The 25,743-nt window shown below is 54.6% G+C and overlaps 2 protein-coding genes across 2 annotated transcripts in view; both read left to right on the top strand.

Moving 5' to 3' along the window:
• Nucleotides 1-6: 6 nt before the first annotated feature.
• MYCBPAP (MYCBP associated protein) lies at nt 7-19,192 on the top strand. The gene is made up of 19 exons (XM_008048480.1): nt 7-128; nt 5,658-5,785; nt 6,412-6,571; nt 6,694-6,797; nt 7,644-7,827; nt 8,088-8,203; nt 8,764-8,911; nt 10,095-10,210; nt 10,300-10,415; nt 10,921-11,032; nt 11,571-11,760; nt 12,179-12,366; nt 13,424-13,570; nt 14,061-14,462; nt 14,856-14,977; nt 16,277-16,392; nt 16,894-17,039; nt 17,236-17,406; nt 19,019-19,192. The coding sequence occupies exons 1-19, from the start codon at nt 53-55 to the stop codon at nt 19,118-19,120; spliced, it is 2,844 nt and encodes a 947-aa protein (XP_008046671.1). The 5' UTR covers nt 7-52; the 3' UTR covers nt 19,121-19,192.
• Nucleotides 19,193-20,498: 1,306 nt separating this feature from the next.
• EPN3 (epsin 3) overlaps nt 20,499-25,743 on the top strand; it is a 13,504-nt gene continuing 8,259 nt past the window's right edge. The window contains exons 1-3 of the mRNA XM_021707731.1: nt 20,499-20,569; nt 23,854-24,563; nt 25,631-25,741. Of these exons, the coding sequence (XP_021563406.1) occupies nt 24,002-24,563; nt 25,631-25,741 (673 nt within the window). The 5' untranslated portion in view covers nt 20,499-20,569; nt 23,854-24,001. The remainder of the gene's footprint in view (nt 20,570-23,853; nt 24,564-25,630; nt 25,742-25,743) is intronic.

A 25,743-nucleotide genomic window follows, 5' to 3' on the forward strand; every position in this document is an offset into this window, starting at 1 on the left:
GTTGTCGCCGGGCCCGGCCGCGCAGGGCCGCCCTCAAGGTCCGGGCGGCACCATGAAATCTCTGAAGAAGGATTCCCGCCTCCGATTAGCTCCAACCAGATTCCAGGAGGTCGCAGAGAGCATCAAAGGTTGGCGCTGGCTGCCTTGGGCGCTCAGGAGAAGGCGACAGGGGCAGCGCTTCTTAGCACGGCGTTCAGGACCCGGGGCTTGGAGGTTGGGGCGACACCACGAATGGGGATCCAGATCACTGGGAAGTAGGGGACCGGGCCCGGGAACCTGAGGGATGATGGACCGGGCGGAGGTCCCCGCAAGGAGAGGGCAGGGCGCTCTGGGCCTTGAAGACGGGGGCATGGAAAGTGGGGGACTGACAGGCTCTTCAGGGGCCGCTGGTTGCGGAGATGGCCTTGCTCAGGAAGGCCAACCTCACACCTCGTCTTTGGGTGGCACACAGGAGGCGGAACCCTGGACTAGGTGAGGTGTGGAAGAGCCAGGAAAGCGTTTAAGGCCAGGGGGGTCAAGAGTTGGGATCCTAGGGCCGAGGAATTCAGGAAAGAATGCAAGACACGTGTTGAGGTGGTGATACCCACCATCTTGATGGGGCTTTTGGGGGGCGTGGGTGTCACCTAAGAGTCCTGCTGAAAAAATCCAGAAGGAAGGCTTTCCTTGGCAGGGTCTGTTTCTGGTGCCTTTTCCTAGCACGTGTCCCTTCCCACTGTATGACACTTGTCCAACTTGTCTTACCTGGAGCGAGTCCCTAGACAGACTGCTTCCTGGCCTTTGCAACTACCTTCTGTGACCCCAGCTCCCTAGCTTCACTAGACTCAGGCTCGTGAAGACCCAGAGGGGTGACCAGACAAAGGTAGAAATATGAATACTGCGATGCAGGCCACCCTGGTAGGGACGGCCCCTCCCTTGACCCCCCAGCTCAACCCTGAAGCCAGAATTTCCCCAAGGCTTTAATCAGCACTAAGAAAAGAATAATACTGAGATGAAACGAGAAGCAGATGGCCAAGTGCAGTGGCTCACGCCTGTAACCCCAGCACTTTGGGAGGTGAAGGCGAGAGGATCGCCTGAGCCCACGGGTTCAAAACCAGCCTGGGCAGCTTGGTAAGACCTCGTCTCTACAGTAAGTAAAAAAATTAGCTGGGCGTGGTGGTGCGTGCCTGTAGTTCCAGTTACTTAAAAGGCTGAGGCAGAAGGATTGCCTGAGCCCAGTAGGTCGAGGCTGCAGTGGCTGTGAGCATGCCACTGTACTCCAGCCTGGGTGATAACAGAATGAGACCCTGACTCAAAAAAAAAAAAAAAAAAAGAAGCAGAGAAAGTGCAGTTCACTTCTATTATGAGGGCTCAGAGCGCCTGACCCAGGCCTTGGTTGGTAGAGCTGGAGGGAGGAGAGGTTTCTGAAAATGGCATCGATGGCCGACCAAAACAAGAAGGAGGGATTTGTGTCTCCAGATGCAGGGAGTTTACAGAAGTATGAATGTGGGAGCCAGAGGGATCCCCCACAGGTAGGCAGGGTAAGGGCCAGACCATAGAAAGGCATTACAGGCTAGGTCAGGAAGTCTGGAGTCATGAAAGCTCAATGTAAGGAGGGTCCCCTGGGAGGCTTGGAAAACCAGCAAGAGCTTCGTCACCTTTTAGTATAGCTTTCTTTTATGCTTCTTTATAGTATAAAAATCTAATGTTGAGTCAGACATGGTGGCACACACCTGTAGTCCCTCTCAGCTACGTGGGAGGCTGAGGCAGGAGGATTGCTTGAGGCCAGAAGTTCAAGACTGCAGTGCACTGTGATCATGCCTGTGAATAACCCCTGCACTCCAGCCTGGGCAGCACAGCAAGACCCTGTCTCTTAGAGATGAAATATGAAAAAAAACCCCAATGCTATTTCATGACATGCTTTTTAATTGTTAAAAGAGAGAACGCGAAAAAAAATCTGGTCCCCTTTCCCAAGTGCAGTCAAGGGTTTATCTGGCCACTGCCTCCTGCTCACCTGGTTTCTAGGAGCTCTTATCAGATTTGAACTTTCTACTGTAAACAAATCAAGGGAAGATTTTTCGCTGCGTATTAATTTTTTAATAAAGGGAAAATTGAGTTCATTAAATAGCCGTGAGTTAAGAGCACACACCAGAATGAAGAGGAGAAAAAACAAAATGTGGAGCATGCAGCGTACCTTTTTTCCTTAAATATCTCAGGGAAGCCTCAAATGTTGAGGTTCAGCCCTTCCCCCTCCGCCATGTGAGGCAGCTAATTACCAGATGTCGTCTTGTAATTTTGTGCTAGGTTCCTCCAAGGTCTCTGAGTCATGAGCAGAAAAGCAGGCAAATACATCAACTTATACCTGCATAGGGACCTGAGAGCCCTTTAAGTTCCAGGCTCCTTCCTGGTCTTGTTGCTAAGACACCAGGAAGCCTCCCAGCAGAGTTATATTCCCCTCTCTCACCAACTAAGGCTCTTACCCTCGCAGGGACGGCCCCTCCCTTGGTCCCCCAGCCCAATCCTGAGGTTAGAATTTCCCAAAGGCTTTAATCAGCAATAAAAAAGAATAATATTGAGATAAAACAAGAAGCAGAAAAACAGAGTGTGGGTTGCTTTTCTCCATCATTACTCCTTCTCCCTCCCTCCTCCCCCTTGTCTCTTCTGAGTGCCTTGCTTCCAGCTGCCTAGCCTAGCTCCAGGAGAGACCAAGCAAGGGGGCTGGCCTCTGTCCCCCTCACCTGCCAGGATCAAGGCTGAAGTGTCAGCCCTGTGGCTGACGAGGTGCCCTCTCAGCTTGGGTTTCCAGACCAAAGAAGAAAGAGCAGGCCTCTGCAGGTTCAGTGGTGAGACCCACATAAGCCCAATGGAGTCCTGCAGGTCCTGAAGTAACCCCTGGGGCTTGTCCTTCCTCCCTGGTGTCCCCTGCTTCTTCCCCTGCTCAGGTCTGTCTGGCGGCTTCCCTCGATGGTTGCATCATCATCTTGAACCGCACCTGTCATCAACTTGCTTCCCTGAACCAAAGATCAGATGCCCGAGCCATGCTTTCCAGAGCTGCCAGGCCCTGGTTTCCCTCTCATCCCCAGCAGGCTTCTGTGTCACCATGCCTCACACAGGCCATGCTGCGACCTCACCTGCAGCACCTTCGTGTGTGTGGCCGCCCCTGGGCAGACCCTCCTGTCCTTCAAGGCCTGCCTTAGCCCATGGAGTGACCTCTGCTCCTCTGAGCCTTTCTTTGGAGACCACCGTGTGGTCCACATTGATCCTTTCCTTTTGTGACGTCTAACCAGACTTATTGTGCCACTGATGTCGTCACTCCTATTGTTAGGATTGTGTCTGTTGCATTTTTCAGTTCCTCAAGAGAAGGAGCCATACCTTAAACTTTTATACCATCTTTGTAGTTTATAGCACATTGAAGATGCTCGGTAAATATTCTCTAGAATTTAACTTTAAGCTGTATATAACTTTGATGAATATTTTATTAACTAGAGCATACCATTCCCTGCCTGAACACAGTTAACAGTGTTTATTTTACTACCTTCAAGGTAACTTTCTCAGAAAGACAGACTAGAGTTTCACTGACTATGCCAATATCAACCAGACATGAAAGATTCACTTCCCTATTGCTGAAGGGAGCTTTGGCCCCTGGAAATCTTCAGCAGTGTGAAAGGTTTCTATCCACGCATGGGAATTAGACACCAGCACACATCTGGAGGGGTTTCGTCATTTGGGAAGATGCCAGCCCTGCCAAGGCGATGGGCCAAGGAAGCAAGTGTCCTGGAAACTATAAATAGTACCCAAATATTTATAAAAGCCGACCTGCCGCTGATACCCCTTCTCTCGTGGGCTGCCACCCGCTTTGGTGAGTGTGTGGAGAAGGGAGAGGGGACAACAAAGTCAAAACCCAAAGCTGCGTCTCCGCACATGGCATCAGAGCAGATCAGAACTCGGGGTCCAGCCACGTGGCCTCGCTTGCGTGCTGATGTGCACAGAGCCCTGCATTTAGCAGACAGAAACTTCTGAGCTTCTGCTGACCCCATTGCAGAAATGGACTGTGGCTGATGGGCTGAATTTAGCTATGTTTGGAATGATTCTGGTGTGGGGTTTTTTTTTGCCACCAACTCTATGGACATCTCCTAAAAAAAAAAAAAAGTTTGATTTGTTAACCATAACACCTGCCTTGATGTTTTTGAGATAGCACCTCTCAAAGCTTAGAGAAGCAATGAATAAAACCCAGTCTTGTGTTAAACCCCCTGAAGGCAGGACATAGGGTTTCTTTGGATGATTTTGTGTAGGGCTTTGCATTTGAAGCGGAGGAAGGAACACAGGGCAGAGAAACGAGATGCATTTAGAACTGTTAAGCAGTCCTGTGCAAGGAAGACAGGGAGTGTGTCCTCCTTGGAGAGTGACGCCCTTCTGCCCCTTATGTTGTCACAGTTGTGTTCTGGCTGTCCCATGAGAGACACAGGTTTGATCTGTCCACGTTTCTCCAGATCCTTGACCCCCTGTCACTGTCAGTCATGCCATGACTGCTGTAGACCCCTAAATAAACCCATCCTGGGTCTAACCCCCCCCCATCCATTCCTTGCCATGCTGTTGCCCACATGGTAAGGAATGAGGGCCTTACACAGCTGGCCAAGTTCTTTTTGACCTGACTCCTACTTCCTCCTCTGGGTTCTTCTCCCTCCCTCCCACCTCACCACACTCCAGCTATTTAAAAACACATGCTTCGAGTTCCAGGGTTATGCTCCATTCTCTCTTGCTGATAGGCCTCTTGATGTTCCTTGTGGAATGCCTGTTCCCCAGTGCCCTTTCCCTGGTCTAATTCTCTTCTTCTTTCAGCTGTTTAAGCATCACCTCCTTAGGAAGCCCTCCAAGACCACCCCCCAAGTCTGGCCTGGGCCCTGTCATGTTCCCACAGTCACCCTGGCTCAGTCTGTTTGGAGGTCTTGTCTCCCACTGGGCATGTGCTTGTTAACTGAGGCTTTGACCTATATCCTCAGAGCCTAGTCCTGGTGCACAGGAGCTACCTAAACAGGCTTCTTCAAGAAACAGTGGGCAATACATGGTCAGTGGTGACTGTTCTGCGCCCCCCAGAGAATTTGCTTGTCGACCTGTGTATGAGGAACTCGATGCCTTCATCCAGAAGAATGGGTAGTGCCAGCACTGGGAGGAGGCTGACAGAACATATCGGGTTCAGTTGCCCACTGTGCATCAGAACCACTTAGGGAGTTTATAAGATTACAGCACCCAGACCCTGGCACCACGCAGTAGCCAGTATTTATAAAACTCCCCAGAAGATTCTGAGGTAGACTTTGGATGGATATTTAGGAATCAGATTGAGTCCAGCTTCCTCCTTTTGTACATGGGAAGACTGAGGCTTGGAGAGGTTAAGTTGTCCGGCTTCTGAATAGCACAACCTGAAATGGGACACCTTCTGCTCTCAATTCTGGCTATGGAAGTCTCAGTCACTGCGGCTGGCCCGGAGGTATGTCGGGGGACCCTCAAGAGAGAACTTCCATTGCCCCAGTAAAGAGCTGTCCAGGACACCTTGGCAGCCTCTGCCGTCTGTCCAGGTGGCCAGCTCCACCTCCACCATGGAGTCTAATAGACAGTTCTATTTTATACTTTTATATACACAGAGAGAGCTCTTTAAGCACTTATAACTTTCTGCTTCTCTTCAGAAAGGAAGCGGGCAAAGGTCCCTGAACAGCCCACCTCCCCCACTCAGGAAGATCCTGAACCTGTTAGCAATGTCCTACAAGGAGATGACATTCTTGCCTTGGCCATTAAGAAGGAGGACTTGGAGAAGGTGAGGACGAGGTCCAGGGTTCCTTCACTGCAGGGACATTTCCCTGTCAGCCCATGTAGGCTAGACATCACTGTCTCTTCACCGGCTCCCTACTCACAGGGAGTGTCTCATTCCATGGAAAAATCCACTGAGTACAAATTCTTTTCCCTTTAGCATCTAAAGGAATCTGCTATGTTGTTTGTTTTTGCATTTTTGAGATTTGTATAGAAACACGAGGGAAATGAGGTGAAGACATTTCTTGCTTCCCATGGAAACAGTTGCTACCATCCTCACTTCACAGAAGGCAAAACAGGTCTAAGCAGCCAAGTTACAGATGTGGATAAACAACCTGGGTAATTTAAAAAAATACGGCTGAGCCTCACCCCCGCCCCACCGTACCTGGAGAGTCAGCCATGCCTCACCTGAACTCTCTAGATGGGTATGATGTTTTCAATTCCCCTCCAGGACATTGCTAAGTCACATGTCTGTTACATAGACATTTCCTCCACAGAACATATGGACAGAGATGAAGAAACAGATGTGTCAGCCTTTAGGAATTCCACCAAGAACCAGGACTGAGGAGATGGATGGAGCGCTTCCTCCTCCCCTTCTCAGGTGGAATTCTCCTCTGTTTTGTTTCTTTTTAGCAACACATTCGTCGCCTTACTGAAACAGAAGGTAAACCTGCTATTACCCAGAAATTTATCATCCGAAAACTCAAACCCATGGATCCTAGGAGAAAGGTCTGCCACCTGGTAGCACATCCTGCAAATCCCGATGTAGCCACAAAGCCCCTGGACTACTCAGGTACAGCCAGTCTTGGCCCTGGCACTTCTGGTCAGTCTTGAGAGAAATCAGGGTCTCCCTTGGCAGTTTACATCAGCTATCTACAGCTTGCCTTTCCCCTCCTCCCCACTCTCCACCCCTAGGTCCAGGTGACAGCTTTGATGGCAGTGATCAGATCCTGCCCCACCACATCTTGGGGAGTCTCCAGGACTTTAAGAGAATCGCAGTTGCTCGAGGGAATCTCCAGGTTTGTTTGCACAGGGCTGCCTGGATGAGAGAAGTCCCTGAAGTTATTTTGGTCTCCCACCTGGCAAAGTCAAGCAGGGCTGGGGCTCAAGAGACAGTCTAGTCTCTGGGCTTCAAATCTAAGATGACAAATGACCCTCCCCTGAAACAGTTAGACGCTTCAGCTGGAAGTCACAGAAGACAACTGAAGCAAGCTTCAGCTGAAGTTGGGATTTTCTATAATGATACGGAGGTGCCTCAGGAACCCAAGATGAGAGTGTACCTGGTTCTGGGCAGACTGCACCTAGAAAGTCATCAGGGCTCAGGGGCCATGTGCCTCGTTCCCTTCTGCTGCTCTGTGCATTGCCTCATTTTCCCCTTTTGGGAGACCGGCCAACCCTCCTCAGTCCCCATGGTGGAGAAGCACCTTCCCAGTGCTCCCTGGGGCACGTGAAGAGTCCATGCGCCTTTCCAACCTTCCTATCATGCATTGTGTCTCTCTGTCTCTTCCATCCCTGCCTCCCTGGTTCCAGGCAAAGACTGACTGATCAGCTGCTAACAGGTCTGGGGTCATGTAAACATGGCTCAAATTACCCTGGGTGAAAGTTACCATAAGTTGTGAGGAGGACTGAAACACTAAACGACAAGTAACAATCTTAGAACAAAAGTTCTCTTTCTGGAGGAAAGGGGCCTGGCAGCTGCTTTGAAGGCCATCTGTGATTTCTGTCACTGGCCACCCTGGGGTCCTGAAGAGGAGGGAGTCTCAGCAGGGTGGGACAACAGCATGGGTAGGGCCTCTAAAAGTTTTGCACAGCCTCTGTTCAGAGTCTTCTCACCACCCTTCCCATGCTCATGCTGTGCTTTTCAGCTGGCCAAGCTGATACCCTCCACACCCTGTCTGATGACCCTTATCTCAGCTAAAGAAAAGTCAAAACAAAAAGCCCCAAAGGAGGAGAAGAGACATCCCTGGGCCCCTCCTACTCAGCACAACTTTTTGAAGAACTGGCAGCGTAACATAACCCTGCGGAAGAAGCAGCAGGAAGCCCTCAGTGGTGAGCGGAGTAGACAGGGCCCCTGCCTGGCCTCCATCTGGCATCCAGGCTCTGCTGTGTTTGTTCTCTCCCCAACCTGCCCAGAGCCTGAACTCGGACTGACTACACTTGTGCCCTTCATTCCTAAGAGTTTGTGGCTCTTAAGCCTTAGTGGGTCCTGAAGTCAGTCAGGTGAGGGGCTGCCCGGTGCACAGTGCCAGGGCCCCTGTTGGTTCTGATGTGGTGGTGGTGGGGGTGACTGCGTTCTTGCCTCTTTCTAGAACACCTGCAAAAGCCAGTGGGTGAGCTGCTCATGCACACTGGGGAGGCCTACAGGCGGATCCAAGAGGAGCGGGAGCTCATCGACCGTGCACTTCCAACACAGCATGATGGGAAAGTGAGGATCGCCTTCCCTAGGGCCCTTTGTGTGTGGGGGAAGGGGGGACGTGGGGGGTATTCAGACACAGGGATGACTGGTCTCTGGCTGCACAGTTGGGGAAAGAACATCTATCCATGGAAAAGCATTGTTAAGCCCTTGAGGCCTTTACTACATTGTATTATTGGTCCTACTATTGGGTGTTCAGGGACTGGCCAGTTAGTAATTCAGCCTGTGGTGGCCACTGGGAGTCAGTTTGAGGGAGACTGAGTTCTTAGACTCACCTGGGTGTTTGTCTACCAAAAAACTTAAGCTTTGTACAACCCAAGGCACCATGTTTTAGTCTGGTCTGCCAGTGTTGTGTCTCTATTTACCCACACCGTCTTTCTAGGGAGTGGGGGTGAAGGCTACAGCAGGGCACCCAGAACACAAGAAAGCGGGTGCTTGTCTTCTGCTATCCGGGCAGCAGCGAATTCCCCAGAGGGAGCATCTGGAGTGTGTGGTGCTCTCGTCTTCCAGCGGCACCACCAGCACCTGGCCGAGGTGTCAAGTGATGTGGCTCACTTGTCCTTCCTTGCCAGGGCTCAGAGACCACTGGGTTCTGGAGTCGGCTGGAGTACTTGGGAGATGAGATGACGGGTCTGGTCATGACCAAGACAAAAACACAGCGTGGCCTCGTGGAACCTGTCACTTACATCAGGAAGCCCTTCTCCACCCAGGTGGAGACAGGTGAGGCGCAGGGCTGAAGCCAGCTGGTATCTTGGGCCTGGCCCAAGAAATAGGGCAGTGGTTAGCATGGGTCTGCTGAGAGACAGACCTGGGGCCAAATCCTGGGTCAGGGTGGCCCTAGGCAAGTCCCAGAACCTTTCTAAGGTCCAGTTCAGTAAAACAGTGATAGAAGTGGTAAGAAAGTCAGAGCATGGCCTTAGCACCCAGCTGCCCCATCTGATGGTCCTAAAGCCATGTGCAGCATGTGACTGCATTGAGACGTGCTGTCAGTGTCAACTACAATTGGGTTTCGGAGATCAGAGTAAAAAATATATTTTATTAAGAAATTTGGGGCCAATGGTGGCTCACAACTATAATCTCAGCACTTTGGAAGGCCAAGGCAGGAGGATGGCTAGAGCCCAGGAGTTTAAGACTAGCCTGGGAAACATAGTGGTGAGACCTTGTCTCTATCCCCAAAAAAACAACAACATTAGCTGGACGTGGTGGTGTGTGCCCATAGCCCCAGCTACTTGGGAGGCTAAGGCAGAAGGATTGCCTGAATCCAAGAGGTTGAAGCTGTGATGAGCTGTGATCATGCCACTGAACTCCAACCTAGGGGACAAAGTGAGACCCTGACTTTTAAATATATATAAATTACATATTGAAACGATCATATTTTTGAGACACTGGGTTAAATAACCTAGTTTACTAAAATGAATATCATTTGTTTCTTTTTACCTTTTTCAACATGGCATCTAGAAAAGGTTAAATGATAGCGGCTTGTGTTTGTGGTTTGCGTTTGTTGGGCACCACTGCTAGAGAGCCTGCTTCACCTCCTGGTTCAAGTCCCAGCTGCGTTGCTTTGTGACCTCTAGCAAATTATTTGGCCCCCTGGCCCTCAGTTTCTCCATCTGCAAAATACAGTGTTGTGAGAAGGCTAAATGAGACATGAAATGTACTCAGGGGGCCTGGCCCATCGTTAGGTACACAATTGAAGGTAGCTGCTATTATTTTTGTTAAAATCCAAAGATTTGGCCATTTGGAAGCTAATGTTGCAGGAGTCCCGTGTGGGGCTGCTGAAGAGGTCTGGGTCAGAGGACTTGTGTCAGTGTTGTTGGGATGGGTGCTCCCAGAGCCCTGGAGAAGTGGGAGGGCCAGGGGGCATGGCACCAGCCTATGTTGAGGGTCCTTGGACCCCCTGAAGGATTGCCAGCCCAGAGGGATGCTTGGTACCGCTACACCTGGGACCGGAGTCTGTTTCTGATCTCCCGCCGCAAGGAGCTGCAGAGAGTCATGGCGGAGCTGGACTTCAGCCAGCAGGTTGGTGATGCCTCCTTGCCCAGCGGGAAGGCCCTTGGGAAGGTGCCTGTCTCTAGTCAGCTCATCTCTCCTTTCTTGGTCTCTCCAAGGACATTGACGGCCTGGAGGTTGTGGGCAGAGGGCGGCCCTTCTCGGCTGTCACGGTGGAGGACTACACAGTGTTTGAGAGGAGTCAGGAGAGCTCTTCTGAAGACACAGTGTCCTTGTGAGTGGAGCCTGCACCCTAGAGAGAGTCTGAAGTGTCCCCCAGCACCCATGAACACTGAAGGGCAGACTTTCTTCCCCAAAACCGGGGTACCTCCATCCCAGCTTCTCTGGAGTACCCACCGCTCCCTCCTCCAGCCCGTTCCAGCAGCTGTGCTGGCTTTTCTGTTGCCATCTGCTCCTTTGGACAACCAACGCCTCGTGGGGATTTCCCAGACTCTGCTTTGCTGGTTAAACGGGGCGTCCCCAGACCCTCCCCCTCCTGTGTACAGCGAACCCTCTGGCATGGAGAGTCGATGTGTTTCTGTGCATGGCAAACAGCTCTGACAGGAGTGCTTGCAGGGGCTGTTTCTAAGCCCCTCCTACCTGGAGGCATGGGTCAGAAGGAAGCCAAGTTGGAGTGGGGCTGGTCATGTTTCCAGACTTCCTGGCAACCATCGCCATGTGCTCCGTGTGGCATGACTGTGGCAGGCTCAGGGAAAATAAGACATTGGTTTTCCTTACAGAGACCCGTTATCCAGCTCCTCGGATGTGACCCCCATGCCTGTTCTTGGCCCTTCTCTACTGTTCTGTGGAAAGCCGGCTTGCTGGATCCGAGGCAGTAACCCAGAGGACAAGGTAAAACGGCCTCCACCCTTCCTCGCCTGCCAAGGGTCCCCATCGGTGCAGCCCCGAGGTGGCTTTGGCAATTGCCAGCAAGGAGCCCACACAGTCTCCTATTTGCGGTTTGACCTGGTCATGCATTCAGCACATCTGAAAATGGTAACAGCAGCACTAACATGAGCAAGAATAAAATCGCAAGACTGGAAAGGGAGTGTCACAAGCCACCCGGCTTGTATCTAGCCCCACAAGCATGTAAATACACACAGACGCTCTCAAACAGGTATGTCGCTAAGAAATACCCTTCAGATGCCAAGAAGCAGACACATTCATTGGGTGTAAATTCTGTTTTCTTCCTGTGAATGGGAACCTCAGAGACAGCCACTACCACTACTGGAGTATGAGACCACTCTGTTTGAGAGTGGCCAAGCGTGGGAGGCCTGGGACACGGGACTTTGAGTACTAAATCCAGAAATGTCCTGGGCAAACCAGAGTGAGTTGGTCACTCTAGACCAGGGTCTCCAGCAAACACATTTCTCCTGCCTCCTCCTTCTAGAAGCAAGTTGGAATTGCTGCTTGCTTGACCTTTGAAACTCTAGAACGAGAAATGACATCTTCAGAATTGACCGTGGTCAATAATGGCACAGTGGCCATTTGGTATGACTGGCGACGGCAGCACCAGCTGGACACGTTCCAAGACCTGAAGAGAAACAGGATGCAGCGGTTTTACTTCAACAACCGGGAAGGTATCAGGAGAATCTGCCCTCCCCGTTGGCTCCTGTCCAGGGATGGTCTTGACCTCAGTGTTTGTGAGATGCCCACACTGAGTTATGGCTCAGTTCCTGCAAGTTTGAGCCCCTCTTCCCACCTTGTCCCTCCCATTCCTTCTGTGAAGTGTATGATCTAACTCTTCATGTCTGTTGAGCCAGTGAGGGAACCTTTGGGGACCCAGAGAAATGGACGGCTAGGATGGCCGACTGTCCCTGTTTGCTTGGGACTTTCTCTGTTTTAGCACTCAGAAATCTCATGTTCCAGGAAACCTCTCAGCCCTGGGCAAACCCAGATGATTGGTCACCTGACCCGGGGCTCAGTCAGCATTATGCATGCAGACTTGGGGCTTAGCTAGCACCTCGTGTTGAAAAGTGCTGTTTCTGGCCCTCTTAGGTGTGATTCTGCCTGGAGAAACGAAAAACTTTTCCTTCTTCTTCAAGTCTTCAACTGCTGGGATCTTTAGGGAATCATGGGAATTTGGAACCCACCCTGCCCTCTTGGGTGGTGCCATCCTGCAGGTCAACCTCCACGCGGTCTCCCTGACCCAGGACCATTTTAGGGATGAGAGAAAGCTACTAGAGGTAAGGGACCCAGAACCTTGGCTCCTAAGAACACCAGATGGGTCATCCTGGTGATTTTGTTTCTCCCAGCCTAAGAAGTGAGCTGCATTTTTTGCAACAGGTGATCTGCGAACACTTCCCAGGGCTTTGTGATGTAAAAGATGGGTGGACAGCCTAAGGGAGGACAGCCTGCAGCCCAACCATGTGGGCACCACTGAGTTAGAAAGAAAGGAGATTGAACTTTAAGGTGCAGACTGCGTGGAGTGCACACAGAGCATGACTCCTTGCTCCTGTGCTGTGTTTTGTCCACTGCTCTCTGGTACTGTACAGTGGGGTTGGAGTTAACTGACGAGACTTCAAAACCAGAGAGAACAATTTAAATAGCAGAGTCGAGCTTGCCCATGTCCCACTCAATAAGCAGACACCCTGGCATGATACGAGGTGGGAACTGGAGCTCCATGACCCCCAGTCAGTTTCACGGTATAGCCATCTTGTGCCTGCTTCCTGGGATTCCTGGGAAAGCTGTGCTTTTTTATTCATTGTGGCCCCCAAAGCACAAGCTAGCTACTCTAGCCAGAGCTCAGCCAGTGGTGATCAAAAGTAATTTTGACAATGTCATGCTTGTTTTACTCAATGACTGTAAGACTGATGTCTCAGGTAAGGTGCCCCTCTGCCAGCTTTCTGTGGCACTGACTGCGTGCCAAGCCAGAAGAAAGTTCACCACCATTATCAGAAGCACCCACACCGTGCACCTCACCCCTTCTTCCTAATCTGGAGAACGTGCTGTGAGACTGCTCGGCCCCTTGCAGGAATAGCTCTTTCTGGGACTATCCCTCCTCTGAATTCTTTTCAGCCTCCTTTAGAAAACAAGGATGTCTGAACAGATCGAGAGGTTTTGGGGTCTTGGAATAGGCATGTGTGTGTGTGTGTGAGTGAGGGAGAGAGCTAAAGTAAGCCAGCAAGTAAGAGAGACAGACAGACAGATGCCCCCGAACTCAACCCCTATTCCTAAGGCTCCCCTGAGGATGCCGGGTTTGAGAGACTGGGCTGCTGTCCTGTGCCACCTTCCCTTCTCCAGAGCAAACTGGTGGCTGGCGAGGCAGTCACCATCGCAGAGCACATGCTGCAGGAGCTGCTGATGGGGGTCTTCACTCCAGAGCGTGTGCCGTCCCCTGTGGACACCTACCTCACCGAGGAGGACTTGTTCCAGCATAGGAATCCTCAGGTAAGGCCCAGCGCAGCCCCTACCCCTCGTGCATGCCTGGGTGACAGCAATCGCAAGCCCTTCTGTGTGCCAAGACCTGTTCTGAGCATCATCCATGAGTAACTCACTTTGTCCTCACAGCAGTCCTATGGGATGGGTACCATTTGTGTCCTCATTATACCCTGAGGATACCAAGGCCCGGGGAGGTTCAGTCATTTCCCCAAGATAACCTAGCTAACGAGTGCACGCCTGGTGAGAGAGAGCATCACACCTCCTTCATCCAAACCCAGTCTTACTTGGAAGCCCAAATGCAAAAAAGCTTCAGCGTGGACATGCTCATGTTGAAGGGGAAGCGGGGGCCCCTCTGGTCACAGCTGCTCCTGTTGTCTTCCTCCCTGCCTTCTCCATCAGTGCTCTCAAGGGAACAAGGGAAGCCCAGGCCAGCAGGGTGGGCTCTGGGTGCCCGAGTTCCAGCCGCCCCCTCATACATCTTCCCCTGCTTCTGCTGCAGCTGTGTTACCAGCACCAAGTGGTGCAACACCTGCACAGACTGTGGCACCAGTACATGGCTCCACCCTCCAGGGCCAAGGAGGCCAGGCTAGGCGAGGAGGAGCGCCTCAGCCCCAGGGCCCAGGTGTCAAAGGCCTCCACGAGCACCGAGCTCTCCCCACGCTTCAGGAGCCCGGTTTCAGAAACTCATCTGCACCGGCAGGAGAGTGAGGCCCCCAGGGACTCCCGAGATTCCACTGGGCTCCACAAGATGGGAGCAGGGACCAAGAGCTCTCATTGGAAGAGCATCATGGAGGAGATCTTGGTGGAGGAGAGCCCAGACATGGAGAGCGCCAAGAGCCCCGGAGAGTTGGGTGGCCTTCCCCCGCCCGAGTGGAACCTCTGCTTGGAGGACTTCAGAAAGGTGTCTGAGACCTGGGAGGTTGGGAGGGGAATGGCCCTGGCATAGCCATGAGCTAGTACTCCTGTCCCAGACCAACAAGTGAGGCTCCAGCCGCCTCTCTTGTCCCACGGGCAGAGAAACAAACTCTTCTGAGGGCCAAGATAAACCAGTTTTGGTTCATCTCTCTTTGTCTGGGGGTCCCAGGCCACTAGAGCAGGAGGGCCTCCCTGTTGACCTTGATCAACCTTGGAGAAGCTCCCACAGAAGGCACCCCAGACAGCTCTCTATGGCTGCAGCCCCTCCTGGCTCCTGGTCCTTGGCTCCCTATCCCCTGTCACCATGCCCATCACTAGAGGACACAGCGGCCCTTGTCCTGGGCAGCACAGTTGCCCATGGTGCCTGTGCCCCTGCCAGGCAGTGAAGGTGCTCCCTGATGAGGCCCAGAGAGAGGACGCGCTGGTCAGGCTCAACAGGGCAGCCTTGGAGCTGTGCCAGGAGCAGAGGCCGCTGCAGTCTGACCTCCTGCACCAGATGTGGTAGGTATCCCGCTGGGAGATTCAGCCCATCGGCCCCCCCCGTGGCATCTGGCCAGGGATCCTGGGAGGCAGTCCCCTTGAGCTCAGGCTGCTGAAATATGCTTTCGGGAGCCCTGCAGTGCTGCCACTCCCTAGGCAGTGGTCACAACAGAGCAAACATGGTGTGTGTTTTTTCCTTCCTCTTCTTTCCTTGTTCCTTACAGTGAACAGGGGAATGAAACAAAGGAGAAGTCAGAGGGCAGTGAGAAGAGGGGCAGATTCCTTTATTTATTTTATTTTATTTTATTTTTTTGAGTTGGAGTCTCACTCTATCGCCCAGACTGGAGTGCAGTGGCCGCTCCCGGCCACAGCAGCCTCGACCTGCTGGGCTCCGGCGATCCTTCCGCCTCAGCCTTCCGAGTAGCCGGAATTACAGGCGCGCGCTATCACGCCTGGCTGATTTTTTGATTTGTTGTAGAGATGAGGTCTCATCAAGTTGCCCAGGCGGGTCTCGAACCCGCGGGCTCAGGCAATCCACTCACCTCAGCCTCCCAAAGGCACGGGATTACAGGCTGAGCCACCGAGCCCAGCTGGGCAGATTCCTTTAAAAGCTTCCCTTCGCTGTCTGCCTCTCTGGTCTCTGTTTGGAACTTGCCCAGATGAGCCTCAGGGGCCTTTTAATTTTTTTTTTTTTTTTGAGTTGGGGTCTCACTCTGTCACCCGGCCTGGAGTGCATAGTCATGTTCATGGCTCACTACAGCCTCGACCTCCTGGACTCCGACAATCCTTCCACCTTAGCCTCCCAAGCAGCTGGGACTGCTGGTGCATGCCACTACGCCCAGCTAATCTTTAAATTTTTTGTAGAGATGAGATCTCACTATGTTGCCTAGGCTAGTCTCCAACTCCTGGCTCAAGCAATCCTCCCACTTTGACCTCCCAGAGTGTTGGGATTATAGGCATGAGCCCCGTGCCCTGCCCTGGGGGGCTTTTTGTAAGACTCTTGGAACACAGCTGGATCCAAGTCTAGTCATGGCTTCAAGCCAGAGCTTCCACTTGGAAGTAGGACTGAATCCATGCAGGCCTCCTAACCCTAGTCCTGGGCCTTTTCTTTTCTTTTTGGCTGCCACCCAAGGCAAGTCAGAACCCCATCTGAGAGCTTGCATGAGGTCTGGGCAGCACCGATGCTGACTGCTCGGGATGTGGCATTTCCATCACAATTCCTGCCACCAGGGTCTTTGAAGGGAGCCACTGAGCCTCTGCGGGCTCAAGACAAATGGGGCCTTGAGAAGGCTTTTCTCCAATCTATCTTGCCCCCTCTAGTTTGCACCTGTGGAGAGATGTCATTGACAGCCTCGTGAGCCACTCCCTGTGGCTGAGGGCTCTGCTGGGCCTGCCTGAGAAGGAGACCATCTATTTGGAGGTGCCAGAGGAGCAAGGTCGGATGCTGTGCAGCCACACTCTGTGTAGCCTTTGCAGCCCTCTGCCCGTACGGCAGGGGTGCCTCGGCCAGTCCCTGTGGTCAGAGCTCTGCTAGGTTGCGCCCATGGAGTAGGCCCTTGCCGCCTTTCTATCAGCTGCCAGGATTGGGACCCAGCAGTGACCACCTTACTTCCGTATTCCCACAGAAGCACAATGACTTGTCCGTGACCATACCTGGGGGTGTGTCAGGGCTGAGACAAGAAGCTGGGCTCTTCCCCTGCCCCACAGTCCTGCTCTACATGGGAACACACCCGAATGAGGGGCCCAAGGAAGAGAGCGTCCTCCTCAGGGCCCTCCGTTGCCCTCAGTCTGAAGGAATTCTCTCGAAGCGAGGGCGCAGCAGCGCTCAAGACCATTTCCCTTTGCTTTCCCATCTCGCGTCAAGCCTCCTCACTTGCCTGTGGCATCCACTAGGCCGCAGGGTGCCTGCCACAGCTGTTTTCACTCGCCTCCCTTACATCAAAAATCCCTTCCTGTCACAGAGGTGAAGGTGCCTGCCGGGAAAGTTGGGAAGGAGGAGAGGAGAGGGGCGGCCCAGGAGAAGAAGCAGCTGGGAATCAGAGACAAAGAGGACAAAAAAGGAGCCAAGTTGTCCGTGAAAGAGGCATGCTGGGATATGCTCCAGGCCCTGGGGGCAGGGAGGGCAGCCAAGGCGCTGCAGGGGTGGGTCTCTTCCTTGGGCCCCTTCCTTGGGTCGTGCCTGGCTCTCCTGGTGAGCTGCTGTTGAGAGTGTCCTGGGTCGACCTGGGGGCTACTCAAGGCTGCACATGTCCCCCCCTCACCCCCCCTCGCCCCCGCAGGACCGGTCCAACAGCAGGAAGCACAAGGCAAAGGATGACAAGAAAGCCACGAAATCTATAAGCCGGGACAGGCTTTCCTTGGAAGACTCTGCCCCCGACAGCACCCTCCCTTCTCAGGAGCCCATAGACCCCCTGGTCATGGAGAAATATACCCAGAGGCTGCACACTGAGGTGAAGGAAGCACCTAGCAGCCATGCCCCTCACCCCACCTGCGTGTGTGACAAATGATAAATGGCCACTCTATCCATGGTGGAGCAGAGCCACCCCAGGGAGGCCGTCCTAGCATGCGAGACAGGCCTTGTGAATAGGCAACGTGCATAGCAAGTCAGGTGGCGAGCACTGTGGAAAGAACAGATAAATGGGATGAGGAGTGGAGGCCGGTGGGCCTCAGTGAGAAAGTGGCATCCAGCAAAGGCTTGAAGGGAGGTGAAGCTTGTCCTAGGCAGGAGAGCAGTTGAGGCAGGGAAGGAGGGAGAGGGTGGTGGGGAGGAGGCTGCGGGAGGGGGAGGTGCTTGCTTGACCTGGGATTTCTCTGAGTGAAGAGTTTTACATAGAAGAGTGATGCGGTCTGACTTGGCCTTTAGAAGATGGCCCTGGCTGCTCTTTGGAGAACAGACTCTGGAGGAGCCAAGAGGAAGGAAGCCCTCCTCTTCTGCCACTCCCATTTCTTCCGTGTGGGTGCACACTGGCAGAGGCGTCCCTTGGGAAAACACCAAGTGGGGTGCATTTCCATCCATTGTAAGGGTTTTGAAATGGGTGTGTCTTCATCCTGATCTGTCCTTAAGCAGCAGGTTCTGAGAGATCCACCCAGGTGTTTTGATTTTTGTTGTTGCCTATTTGAGAGAGGAGGCCCACAGAGCCGTATTCCATATGGCAGTGTGTCTGATGGCAATGCTTTGTCTTCCTCTGATGTGGGCAGCCGGGGAGCTGGGATCACATTGACCAGAAGTTCCATTTGTTACTGGTGACATCCCTGAGTTTCTTTTATTCTCTTTTTTCTTTTTTTTGAGTTGGAGTCTCACTCTGTCACTCAGGTTGGAATGCAGTGGCGTGATCAAAACAATAACAGCTCACAGCAGCCTCCATCTCCTAGGCTCAGGCAATCCTTCCACCTGAACACCCTGAGTAGTTGGGACTACAGGCACACACCACCACACTCAGCTAATATTTTGGTCTTTTTGTAGAGGTGAGGTTTCACTATGCTACCCAGGCTGGTCTTGAACTTCTGGGCTCAAGCAATCCTTCCACCACAGCCTCCCAAAGTGCTGGGATTACAGATGTGAGCCACCACACCCCCAGCCATTACTGAGATTTCTGATGGTTGATGGGTTCCAGAAAGTAATTAAAGGGCTCTGAAGACCCCTGAAGTAGACTCTTTTGTGGCTCTTTGATATTCAGAATCAACTTGCCTGGGCTAGTGTGTTGGAGACCTTTCAGTATGTGGATCTGTGATCTTATAGGATAAAAAGTTGGCCTGGGAGGCCACAGTAGAAAAGGGGACTAAGTCCAGGCCCACCTGGAAGGGCTGAGTGGGCGCTGCTCTCCAGGCTCCTGGAGTTGCGCCTTGAACACTTCTAGGCTCTAGGGCTTCTACCGGTCAAAGGCACAGTGTGGGATTATCTCCCAGACTGATGGGAAAATAAAACTGTATGCAAAGACAAAACTTCTAAAAAACTCACAACTTTGGCTTCTGCCCTCTCTAGTTGTTCCTAGTGGCACAGATGATGCAGAGGTGCTCCTGCAGAGCAGACCTTTGCCTGTGATGTTCGTGCCATTCTTCCAGGTCTATGGGTTGCTGGACACTCTGGTGACCGACCTGATGGTCCTGGCCGATGAGTTCAGCCCCACACAGAATGTCGAGGAGCCCCTGCGTCTTTGCAGCTGACTCTTGGCCCGAGCAGCCTTCTGGGAAACCTGTTAACCAACAAGTCAATAAAGAAGCTTTAGGTTTCTACCACTTCTGTGGTGCCTCTGTTTTGGATGCTGGATCTTGGTGAGGTCAGTTCCTAGTCCAGGTCCCCCCATGTCCCCCCTGCCCTCAGATCCCTCTCCCAGCTCCTCTGGGAAAGATAGACACAGCTGGGGAGGTGATGTGAGGGAGGAAGGGCAGAAGAGCAAGTTGGTGGCAGGACAAGGAATGAGTCGGGTGACAGGACAGAGTGTGCCACTCCCCGTAGTCCCTGCCTCTGGCTGCCTTGGCCCGCACTTTTAGGGTCATGCTTCCTGGAGCCCTGTCTTCCTGAAGTGTCGTCACCAAGTTGGCAGAATGGGAGCTGGAGGAGAATGAGACCCATGGGACCTGATGCCCTGACATCCTCTGGCTTCAGCTGGGTCCCACCGCCCCATCCCAGCCCCTAAATATCACACCACACCTCTTAAACTCGAAACTTGAGTGTTATCTCACCCCCTTATTGTTTCGGGGTCTAGTCTGTCTCATCCCCTTCCTCATCTCAAACCATCTGGCCTTGAGCCATCTTGCTGCCTTAAAAGCAGCCACTAGACTTCACTCTACCTCTCTGGCTCAAGGGACGTGAAGCGGGCAAGAGATGGCTCTTGGGAAGAAAGGTGTTATTAGCTCAGACTCAGTACCAGAATTGTCTTCTGTCAGTCACAACCATTTGGGACTGTGTTTCAATGGTGGGTGGGTGGGCTTATCTCTTTTTTAAGCATTTGCTGATGGCTCAGAAAAGGTGTGGGTGGGAGGCTGGGGAGGGGCTGCAGGTTCTATCCCCCCTCCTCCAGGCTGCCTTTGGTGTTCCCCATTAGGACCTCATGGGCCTCCTCACTTGAAGGAGGCGGAGGTTGGGGGGAGTGGGACACTCATCTCTGTGTGGGAGAGGCAGAGGGGGGCTGAGGAAGCCAGCGGGGACCCCAGAGAAGGCAAAAGCCCAGCCCCAGGAAAGGGTCCCACCCTCTCCTTTAATGGCCTCCTGGCCCAGAGGAGGAAGGGGAGGGGTAAGGGGAGTTTGGAGCTCCTGCAACCCACCCCCCATTTGCCGTTAAAGAGGTAGCAGAAGAGTTAACTCACTGCAGAGGGGAGCGAGTTGCAAGCACTGGGTCCGGTTTGCACCTCCTGGGTGCCGGCAGGCAGGCCTCCCAGCTCTGAAAGTCTGAAGGCACGCCTGCCAGGCCAGCAGGAAGGGGTTAACCATGCCTGCTTCCTCCTGTGTCCTGTTACAGCTGAGGCAGACCTGCCCAGCCAGCTGAGCAACTTTCCTCTGAGTGCTGCCTGGCGCTGGCTGGCCAGGGGTCCTGGAAGCCAACGGGCGGAGCTGCCCCCCACTCTGGGACCCTACCGCTGCCCTTCCGAGGGGGCTGCGCCTCCTGGAAGCGGGTGGGTCTCTGGGACGAGAGTTCATGGTGGATGGCTCTGGAGACGTTCCCGGGGTTGTGCCGTCCCCCCTCCGTGCAGGTCGGAGGGTCACCGCAGAAGCCACTCGGGCTGGGGCCAAGGGAGCCCACACCCGAGGTAAGCTCCCTCCCTGACCCCCCTCCCCAGCAGTGATGGAGCCCCGCCTGGAGGTGGGGCACAGAGTGGGCTTGGGCTTCACCAGGTTCAAGGGAGGGGGCACCGAAGGCAGAGGATCTGGGGGAGGCTACGGCCCTGGAGGCTTCTTTCCTGCCGTCCCTCCCACCCGGCAGCCCCCAGGAAGGGACCCAGGGCCTGCTCCCCACCCCTTCCCAGGACTTCGCATCTGCAGTGGCATTCCCCACACACTCCAGCATCTCCGCTGTTCCCTCTTCCCTGTCCAGATGCACACCTCTAGCCTCAGGGCAGCCCCCACCCTGTTCCCGAGTCCCCTGGACTCAGCTGCTCCAGTGCTGATGAGGTCGTCGACCGAAGCTTAGTGCTAGAGTTCACCTCCGTCCCTCCAGCATCAAGGACACTGCCATTCCCCACTACTCACGCCGGACCTGGACCTGGTGGGATGCGGAGGGGGTGTGGGCTGCTGGGGACACACACAGGCATTGGACAGACTCATGCACGTGAGACTGGACAGATCTGGGTCCTTTCAGCCTCTCTGAGTCCCACTCTGGGATCAGCTTTTTTCTGCCCTGACTTTTGGGGATCGCTCCAGGTACCCCAGTCCAGCGGTCCCCGAGATAAGCAGTCCCAACCCCTGCCCAGCTCTCCCTCAGACTTCGTGTGCAGGAGGGAGTTAATCCTCTGTGTCCCCAGAGCTGGTCCCGCTGCTGCCGGCCCTTCTCCCATCCCCCCAGACTGCTCCCGCCTCTGCCCTCTCCCCACCTCTGAATCAGCCTCCCAGGCCCTGCCTTCTCAGTGCCCTTCCCTCCACCTGACAGGGTCTGGCTCAAGGTCACTGCAGTAATTCCATACCCGGCCGCCCGGGGCTGCCGCTGCCACTGCCGCCGCCGCTGCCTTATCGGCTGCTGGGGTTCTGTTTCACTCGCTTTTATTTCTGGGCATATTGTGTTCGATAAAACCCTCTGCTTGTAACACCGTTGGCCGCACTCCCGACTGCTCCCTCCCGCGTTCCTTCCTCTCCTCCTCCCCCTCCAAGCTCCCTCATTCTCGCCCTGCCCCCTCTTCCTCCCTGCCTTGTCCCCTCAAACGCCAGGGGAGGGAGGTCAAGGCATCGCCCACGTCTGTGACCTTTCTCTTCCCCCAGCTCTAGCAAAGGTGGGCAGAAAATGCCCAGCTTCTAGAACAAACATCTAGACTGGGCCACTGGGTCCACCCCGAGGGCCCCCTCCTAGGAAGGCCAGCGGCCCCACCCAGGCCCAGCAGGAGGACTGGGGCAGCCTGGCCCAGGTAGGGCTCTGGTGGAGTCAGGATGCCTGACTGGTTCTTCGAGTTCCAGCGGCCAGCAGGGAGGGGCGTGCACTGGGCGGGCTCTGGTGCACATTATTTCCCATCTTGACGCCCGCCGCCCGCCACCCGCCAGCTGGGGAGGTGAAGGCTGGTCTGAGTCACTAGCGAGGGGGAGGGCAGGAGTTAAACAAGTTGTGGCTGTGGCATCCCCACAGAAGGCCCGCCACCGCTGGACGGAGAGACAGAAGGTAGGCAGTGCTTGGGCCCCGCACTCCCTCTCCCCGGCCTGCTCCCACAGGAGCCCACCCTCTGGGCTCAAGCTTTCTCAGGCACCTGGGCTCCCGCCAAACCTGCCAAGGCCTGTGGGGCCGCTTTGAACTCAGCCCGGCATCGGCATCGTGGTGGAGCTGGACGGCCTTCTGATCCCTGCCTGCTGGAGCCTGGGGACCAGCTGGGGCACAGCTGGGGAGGGGGTGAGGGTGCAGTGAGAGGCACAGCCACCATGGGTGTTTGTGGGGGGGATGAAGTGGGAGTTCTGCAGCGTGTGTGTGTGTGTGTGTGTGTGTGTGTGTGCGTGCGCGCGTGCGCGGGCCTTCATGTATGCACACACTGTGCTAGTGCTGGAGGAACCGTGGTGGCAGAGGGTCCCGTTTCTTAAAAGGCCTTGGGCAGACCTTCCTCTGTTCTGGCCTAGATTTACTTTCTGCAGGCAGCCTGGACCTGCAGCTGTGGGGAGGGAAGTGGCTTGCCCTGATCCTCCCCTCTGCTGGGGTGTGGGAGATCCCCCGTGTGTCCAGGGCCTTGAGGATTTGGAGAGCCCAGACAGTCCCTGCCCACAGGGAGCTTCCATTCTGGCTGAGCAGGTGGGACTGAGACGTAAGACAATCAGATGGATTCATTACCAACTCAGTGACACTGACCATAAGTATTGGATTAGCCTTTCGGAGACTTAGGTGTTAGTCCCAGCTCTGCCACCTACCAGCTGGGCAGGTCCCATGGCTCTCTGGCCTGGCCTCTGCACTCTTGTGTGTCCATGCAGGGGAGGGTAGGGGAGGTGGCCTCCCAGAGGCTGCCTTCCCAAACGCCCTTCCCTCTCTTGCCTTCCGAGCTCAGCATCCCCTCCCAGCTGTCAGCTGCTGTTCCTCTCCTTGCTGGTTCACTCCTCCTCACCCTTCCCTTTGGATCTTGGATCTCAGCTCAGCCGCCACCTCCTCTAGGAAGTCTCCTCTGATTCTCCTGGCTTGGGTCTTCCTGTGCTGGTCTGCACTCCCACACTAGACTGTGATTTTCTGTACCCTCTCAACTGAACGTGGGTGGACCAAGACGCGTGTTCTGTGCCTGGCATAGTGCCTGGCTCAGAAAAGGCCTCCAGGAAATAGGTGTTGAAGGCATCAAACTACAAAAAGTAACAGTATGAGAGAAGTGGAGAGAGCACAGAAGAGCTGGAAGGGACGGGGCTTAAGCTGGATCCTGGCAGAAGCGAGGAGGGAACCAGCAAAGCAAGGGTGTTCCTGGCGTCCCTGGGAGAGCCCTCCCTGAGGCCGTGCGTGCTGGGGCTGGGCTGCCTGGGGGCACCCTGGCCCCCCACCTACCAGCACTGATCTTGGAGTAGCCACCCAGTACCCCTCTGAGCCTCACTCTCCCCATCTGTCAATGGTATGATTGTGAAGACATGTGAAGCACTTTTAAGTGCCTGCTGAATAAGGAAAACAAGAAAAATAAGTGCCCGCGGCAGGCTGTTCCCGGCAGCAGGGACACTCTGGCCGGACAGGGTTTCATCGGTCAGCAGATGAGTGCCCGGGGAGGTGGGTGACTGTCTCTGAGCTCAACCCTCTCTTCTCCAGCTCCATGCGGAACCCCAGGACACAGCCGCCCTGCTGAGAGCGCGGCAGCCCATCCTCCGAGACCGTGACCTCGCGACTCTCGCGACGGTGGCCCTTGGCCCTCCACCTCCAGCGGGGGCGGGGGCCACCCACCTCCAGGTCCCCGGCCATGACGACGTCCGCACTCCGGCGCCAGGTGAAGAACATCGTGCACAACTACTCCGAAGCAGAGATCAAGGTGCGCGAGGCGACCAGCAATGACCCCTGGGGCCCGCCCAGCTCACTCATGTCGGAGATCGCCGACCTGACTTTCAACACGGTGGCCTTTGCCGAGGTCATGGGCATGCTGTGGCGGCGGCTGAACGACAGCGGCAAGAACTGGCGGCACGTGTACAAGGCGCTGACGCTCTTGGACTACCTGCTCAAGACAGGCTCCGAGAGGGTGGCCCACCAGTGCCGTGAGAACCTCTACACCATCCAGACGCTCAAGGACTTCCAGTACATCGACCGTGACGGCAAGGACCAGGGCGTCAACGTGCGTGAGAAGGTCAAGCAGGTGATGGCCCTGCTCAAGGACGAGGAGCGGCTGCGGCAGGAGCGAGCCCACGCCCTCAAGACCAAGGAGCGCATGGCGCTGGAGGGCGCGGGCATCGGCAGCGGGCAGCTGGGCTTCAGCCGCCGCCACGGCGAGGACTACGGCCGCTCGCGGGGCTCCCCCTCCTCCTACAACTGTGAGTGAGCCCAGCGTGGGGCTGGGACAGGGAGGTGGCCTGAGTTCTGGGGGCCTGGCTGTGCAACCCTCAGCGGTGGCTCCTGACACCCCCCCTCAGAGGGATGTTACGGGGATTCTGAGATCAAGAATGTGCCGTGCAAGACACACACACCCGGCACGTGGTAGGGGCGTTTCAGGGATTCCGAGATCAGGAATGTACCATGCAAGGCACACATCCGGCACATAGTAGGGATGTTACGGGGATTCCGAGATCAGGAATGTGCCATGCAAGGCGTACACCAGGCACATAGTAGGCGCACCACAAGTTAGCTCAAAGAATCATGTTATTAGATATTTGTTGTTACCATTAGTTCGCTGTCTGATAGTATGGCATGGTGGTGGAACCCTGGCTCTGGAGTCAGATCGCCGTCTTTATTCTGCCCCATTCCAAGCTGTGTGACCTGGGTACCCAGCTTTCTGGACCTGTTTCCTCGCCCACGAAATGGAGATAAGCTTACCTACCTCTGTTGTTTGATCTGAGAATTAATTGAGACCAGGCCCAGGAATGTCCTTGATACTGCCCAAACAGGTGGCATTCTCCTTCATCCCCCTGCTTGAGGGCACTGCCCTTGAAAACAGGGGTGGCTGCTAGGCATCTCTGGTGCTCCTTCCCCCTCACCCCCTGCAGTGAGGGCTTCCCTGATCTGAGGAATGCTCACGCTGCTTTCAGAGGCCCTTGACAGCTGGCTGAGCACTTTGAGGCTGTGACCTTATTTGACCAAAACCTCCCACCCTCCCACTCCCCTTGGCCCCCAGCAGGATGGGGTCATTCTGGAAGAGTTCAAGAGCTGGATTCAGGGGACCTGGGTTCAAGTCCTTCAGGACCCTGGCCAGGCATCCCTCTGGGCTGTCTTTGCAAGTCAGGAAGAGAGTGCAGTCTGCACCGCCGGGATGGAATGGGGACCACATACTGCCCGGCCTACAAGGGCCTTGGATGGCCTCTTTGAGCCTCAGCTGCTCAGCAGGTGGAGGGCTGTGGGAGCCAGTGGGTCCTGACGTGATCACAGGCCGCTATGGTCTTTGCAGCCTCCTCTTCATCCCCCCGCTACACCTCCGACCTGGAGCAGGCCCGGCCTCAGACATCAGGGGAGGAGGAGCTGCAACTGCAGCTGGCCCTGGCCATGAGCCGCGAGGAGGCC

The sequence above is a fragment of the Carlito syrichta genome, unplaced genomic scaffold, assembly GCF_000164805.1.
Source record: "Carlito syrichta isolate Samal-C Ts95f unplaced genomic scaffold, Tarsius_syrichta-2.0.1 Scaffold123630, whole genome shotgun sequence".
Lineage (NCBI taxonomy): Eukaryota > Metazoa > Chordata > Mammalia > Primates > Tarsiidae > Carlito > Carlito syrichta.